The sequence below is a fragment of the Nanorana parkeri genome, unplaced genomic scaffold, assembly GCF_000935625.1.
Source record: "Nanorana parkeri isolate BGI_ZX_2015 unplaced genomic scaffold, ASM93562v1 scaffold2177, whole genome shotgun sequence".
Taxonomy (NCBI): Eukaryota; Metazoa; Chordata; class Amphibia; order Anura; family Dicroglossidae; genus Nanorana; species Nanorana parkeri.
The window spans coordinates 151,379-157,982 of record NW_017308445.1 but is presented as its reverse complement, the minus strand read 5'-3'; the positions used below and the strand labels follow the sequence as shown (position 1 = coordinate 157,982).

Here is a 6,604-nt window from a genome sequence, read left to right as displayed (position 1 = left end):
AACACTTTGATCCACAGGAACATTTGATGGCTATGCATCCTTATCTGCAAACCCTCTCTCTAAACTGCGATATATCTAAATATCATATTGTGTTGTATTTATATATCTACTGAATTTAAGGACAATTAAAAAAAAGCATAGGATGGAAGTGAATTTTATTCACAGTATGCACAGGATCACTTTTTGTTGAACCTCTCCCTCCTCCCTCTTAGCTTCTGTCTTCTCTCCTCTGTCTTGGTGTTTGTTTTATTGGAGCCTGGGGTGTTCTTTTGATCAAGTCAATCTCACTCTGGCACTTGAGTCCTGATTGGCTAAAGGGTTTAGAGAGAAAATCTTTAATTAAGTAGATAATCTCTTCTTAGTAGGTTTGCAGCTCCATTTCTCTACCCCTTGGCTCTCACTTGGGATCTCCTACTGGTCCTGATTTAAACTTGCAGAAGAACAGTCTTTGCTTGTAGTGTCTCAGAGTTTTCCAGTGTTGGATTATGTTGTATATTGGATCCCACTTGATCATCTTCCTCCTACTTCTAGTCCATTTTGGACATTGTTGGTAAGTAGTAGTAGGGTGAGCCTTTTTGGTGTGAACATATGTGAAATCATACTGAAAAAATATATTTTCTCATACATAATGTAATAAGATTGATTTTTTTAAAATTAATAAACATATTTATTTAGACATTTCCATATGTAAAGCCCTTGCTGGCAATAACCCCCTAGCTGAAAATATTACTCTCTAATAATAATCTTGTAGTAAAATGTTATGGAATGACCCCCTTACATCTATTGCAGCACTTACTAGTCTTCTAGTATGGGATGCAGCTTCAAATCACAGACACCAAAATATTTTTTTTCCTAATTTTTATTTATATATTTTTTATTTACGGTTTGTAGCGTTCTCATGGTTGGACACTACAGTATATTATTACTATAAGTCAAAATAATTACAATTTTAATTTACTGTAAATATATGTAAATATTTCATTGTAAGACTGCTTTTTGGCATTATAACATACTTAAAACCTACATCTAAACCTTTTCGTAATAAGTGCACATGCAGAACCGTAGATGATGCCACTTTATGAACACATCAGTTATACATTGCCATCAATATTATATGCAACAGTTGCACTGAACAGATATTATTTAAGTTTTAAAAAGCAATACATAAATTCATTTACTGGAAATTATGACATGTTAATTGATTTTGTCAAGGGGAATGTATAGTATAGTAAGGCAATATATATTTCTATTCTGTAAAGAGTTCTTCTGCAGCGCAGTGCCCCATAACAAGCTATCAGAATGAATTTTGCTGAATTCAGAACAAAGCTAGGTGGATTCTGGTTCTTTGCTAAGAGTTACTGTACCTATGACACAGCACTTAGGAATGAGAATTATTTTTTTTTTAATAAGAATGATAAATAATTTTCTAGCAGTAATGTTTAAAGTGTGTAAAATAAAAACCTAAGCAGAAATAATTATGTTAAACTAGCAATTAGGAGATTTTATGTTTATATCGTTGGATGTATTAAGGCTAAATTCTTTACTATATTATGTTGTCAGTTAAATGTACAAACATGACATTGGTATAATAGCATCGAAGCAATATTTTCTGATGTTTTTATTTCTTTTCAGAACATTTCTCACTTACCAATGCCATAGTTGATACCTGTATCAATCAAATGTAATCCAATGATGTAAAATGAGTTTAATATTGTATTTTGACATATTTTAGATTACATTATTAAGGAGATCATGTTAGCCCTTGCAGTATTTTGAGTTTTTTGTATGATATGCCAAAAAAAAAAAAGATGATCTTGCAGCAATATAAAACTGTGGCAATAGTACATATAGGTGTTGCAAAGAACATCCACTTAGACTGTTTCAGAGATGAAGCGGCTCCATCACGCTGGTCATTACCATGTATTTAATAATCTAGTAGCTTTGCCTAATCCTTGTAGCTGCAGCGTAACTTAAAAGGTGTATTTGAGTGAGCTAATTGACACATGTAAATAGAAGGAATGGCATGCAAAGCTGATTGTAGACAACATGGAACACTTTCACCTCTCCTTCACACGCTCAGTGTATTTATTGTGAACCAGAGGCATACTTACAGCAAACATTTTAGCCTCTTATGCTATAATAATTCTTCCTAAAATTTTTAAAAAAACCTGATGGCTCTGTATAGAATGAGCATGCTATAAAAGTAATGAGGTTGGAGGGAGCAACTTTATTGTAAAGTTTATCTTCAAATGATGTTTTGCGGAGAGCCCTGTTTGACCCACGCTTTGTGTTGTTCAGTGAGCATACATTATTTGCACTGTATATACTGTTGTTGGTTTGCGGTATACTGTGAATATTTGGAAGACTGATAAATCTAATATGATCGACTATACCAAAGAAAGACGATCTTATGTTTGGATGGAAAGGGAGTCTTGTCCTTCCACAGTCTAACTGCTTGGTCACACCAGAATGCATGCATTATCGCGCATCGTGTTGGCGGTATTTTATTGCATTGGAGAATATTTACTAAAGCAATTGTGTTGTATTAGTAGTTTGTGAGTACATTTTGTGTGCAAATATGTTAGAGTTAATCTTTGGGTCTCTTTATCGACTGTCCGCCTTTATTCTCTGTTGTGCTGCCATTGTAATCACTTATTTAGGGATAATAAACTTAACCTTAGAACTGTTGTAGAATATAAAATTGCTAAGGAGCACTTTTTAAATGTATGCAGAAATGGAAAGTTTTATTGTAACTAATTTATTATGCAAGATACAAGCAAAAAAATTAAATATTCCCTAAATTTTGTTCAAAATAAAAGAATTAGCAGAATAACAACTGGGAAAAAAGACAGTCTTTATACATTTACTCCTTTTATATTTTTGAGTCCACTTTAACAACATAATGTAGGTCAATGCAGCAAAAATACATCCAACAGGGGTTTTCCAACACGTTGGATTGAACAAGTGTTTTTTACATAAATGCAGATGTTGCCATGTTAATTACACATTCCCATTATATCCTTTTTAAGTCTAGTTACGACTGTATTATTAGGATTAGGATTATTGCAAGTCATGTGTTACCTTACATAGCAACACCAGAAAGCAACAGATGCTGTTAGATCTCACGTGAACTATATGGGCCATTATCCTGTCAGGTCCTGAGCTAGTTATCTTGTATCTTGGTCAGAAGACAGAGGATGCTAGTAAATCACCCGGGCTAATTTCTTTATCTGTGTGCATGAATCACCATGTTTCTTGTGTAAAGGATTTCAGATGATGTGACCCAGTAATAACAATGATCACCACATACCAAAGCCCATTGATTTGGAATTCCAAGAAGCTTCCATCGAATTATCAGTTTGGAATGTCAGAAACAAATTTAAGAATGTAAGATTCATTTTCAAATACACAATAATATTATTTTATTGATCAGGATTACTGCAAACATTTGTAGCCAACATTTAATTTAAATATGAATTATATTTTAAAAATTACAACAACTCACATTACTGTATTGGTATTGTGTAGCATGCTGATAGAAGGTTTCAGTGCATTTCCATCCAGACATATTAATGGACTTGGGGACAGTGTATTGTCTAAAAATCATAAAACATATAAAATTCACAAATATATTAATATATATATTAACGAATATGCATTTGAATAATAGAAGTAAAAGGCTAAGAATGTGTTAAATTACATGTGATTTCCATTCTAAGCAGTAATTTAATATGGCAATGATATATACATTTCTGAAGTTCAGATTGAACCATGATTTTTCTGTCTTTGGGTACCAGCAGATAAATCTAGCTGATCTCGTCAGACCTGGTTGGATTTTTTTGGCTCCCCACTTATGTTCACTATTTAGCTAAAGCAGGTCGGCTTTGTTATATAGTAATAATGCAATGCAATAGAGAATACACTCTGGGAAATGCCATGTTGAATAATCATCTATAGTTTTCAGATGCAGAGTTTTGTCAGATGCTCCCAGTACTATGTAATTCCATACATTCAATGCTATAGACTGAGAGTATAGCATAAGACTGAGAGTGCGAGGATCAGGAAACCTAGTTACTAATTAAATGCCCATTTTATTTTCTAAAACATTCATCCTGATTGCTTGCTGTAGGTAAATGGTCTGCTTTGGGAAGACATTTCTTTCTCCAGTTTTTCTAAAAAGACCCCTAAGATCTTGCCTCATATGTAACAGATATGCCTGGCTCCTAGGCATGTTTGTTTATCCTATATGCTGAAGTTTACAGAGATCTAATTTATGTCTCTACCTCTGATAAGAGCTAACATTTCCCTATGTTTATGGCTGCCATAAAATCCAGGCCCCCTTAAAAAAAAAACAGAAAGGAGATTTTTGGTACCAAAAAATCAGATAGTGTTGGGAAAAGTAAGAGGACTGTTAAGATCTAAGAGTTTTCATGACCTTAGTGTTTCCTGCACAAAGAGAAATGTTACTCTTGTCCTCAAATTAAATTGTATATATTAGCATAAAACAGACTAAAAAGTACAAAAAGTAAAATAAAGATCAAAAATTAAATAAACAGACATGAACACATTTTGATTTTTATTATCATTAGAAAATGTAATTCATCATAAAAAGGTGAATTGCAACTGATTGTAAATTAGTGCACTTGTAATAACACATCTTAGAACTATATGTGATATTTTAATTTAAGCCAACAAGGATAAGCTTTCAGGGGTCTACTCCCTTCTCCCAGGTCCAAGTAGTCAGTACTGCTTAGTGCTAGAAGAAGGATATAGAGTTATGGACCCTCAAAAGCTTGTCCTAAAAACGAACTGTTAGAGCAGAAAATAATTAATATTTACTGTGCTCAACTATGTTATTCATCATAAATAAATGATGTGCCAATGATGCAGACAGTAGCAGTAAGCCTTGTGCAATAAAAACCTTGTAAGAAAATCAATGAATAAACCAACTATATACAATGATTGTGCAAAATGAATCATAGAACTCGTTAACAAGATAGAATTCAAGTCCACGTGTTTCAAAATCCACATGTATCCTTCATGTAATCAGACCCAGTCTGTTTTTTAATGCAAAAAATACATAGATCAAAAAAAAGTAGATCCATCCTTAAAAATTGCTCATTCTTTCACAGTGCTCCTTTATCCACCACATTAAACCTTTGTGCCGATTCACCTTCATGGGTTTATTCATTCCACCATCAAATGAGAACCAAATGAGAACCTTTTAGATGGACCTTAAAGACAAAAATTAAGTTTTTTTCCCCTATAGGGATCACCAGCAGACTCCTGAATTTTATTTTATGTAGGACAGCTCAAAAGAGAATGTATAGAACATAGTGTTTTCCATTTTAAAACAAACTTGTATCAAAATGAAGTTAGACACTTACATTTCATAGTGAACTATATATATGTGCACAATGACAAGGCTCACAAGGCAAATAAATCTCTTATGACCGGATACCGCTAGTCATTCTTAGACTTCCACAACTGCACTTTCCAATGTGATCAACACCCTATGTGTTGCATCATTTGTCAGGGGCTTGGAGTTGGGCACTAACACTAGGAGTTTTTACAAGAGCGCCTGATAATTAGTTGTCTAAGGTCAAAAAAGGACATGGAAAAGCACATCATTACACTGGCGGTTAGAAGGAAGAATGCTCCTTACATTGGTGGTCAGTGGGAAGAATCCCCCCTTACAGATAGCTGAAAAGATCATTGGTGTCAGTGGTAACTTATCTGGGAGGCAGAAATTGCTCATTGCTTAAGACACCTCTGAAGGAGCTGTAGGGTTCCATGATATCTCATTTTGGAAAGGCTGAATAAATGGCTAATAATTAGGACAGATACCAAGTACTGATACTTTTACAGCTCCATTTAAAGACTAGACTAGAGAGAAACTCAAAAGTTAGGAGGCAGCTGTCATTTTTAAGGAGCATCAGCTCCAATTTGTGTGTCCCTGTTTTAATGCATGATTTGATTATATATATCTTCTATCTATCTATATGATGCACTGATACCATTTTTTCTAGATTAAGTACAAGTACCGATACTTGTCCAAGTACTCACAGATACCAATTACCGATACCTTTTATTTTAGTGCCATGTGACAGTTCTTCTAAAACAATACAGACTAATGACTTCAGGATAGTGCTGGAGAGCCAGGGCCCAGTCACAGCTGCAACCACAGTGACCCTGATAGTTCTCATGAAAATGCCAAGTATTAGCACTGATACAAATAGTGGTGTCTGAACATCCCTACTAATAATATCTGCTGATCAAGGCAACCCAGCATGTTTACTGCTTCAGTGCAAAGATGATATGTATCATATGGTAAGCTAGCAGGAAGCTCCGCCAAGATATTTTATTAACAATTACATCTACATACCCGCTTCATAAACCAGTAATCTTGCAGCTAAGCAAACAGGCTCATCAGCAAATTGGATGATATGAGTTTATTTTTCCAGATTTCAATATTTTTTATCCATAAAGAATCAGTCTACTTAAACCTGTTATGTTAGTGAGCTGATCACCCGTTGCTTTCCAATCTCTTTGGAACTTTGGTGAAAAGATTGGTAAAGGGGTTTATTTCCCCTCTCTGTTCACT

The 6,604-nt window shown here is 34.2% G+C and overlaps 1 protein-coding gene across 1 annotated transcript in view; it reads left to right on the top strand.

Annotated features, from left to right (window-relative positions):
* Nucleotides 1–473: 473 nt before the first annotated feature.
* The window catches only part of WNT8B (Wnt family member 8B), a 26,737-nt gene continuing 20,606 nt past the window's right edge, over nucleotides 474–6,604 (top strand). Inside the window, exon 1 of the mRNA XM_018572929.1 lies at nucleotides 474–550. Within this exon, the coding sequence (XP_018428431.1) occupies nucleotides 486–550 (65 nt within the window). The 5' untranslated portion in view covers nucleotides 474–485. The remainder of the gene's footprint in view (nucleotides 551–6,604) is intronic.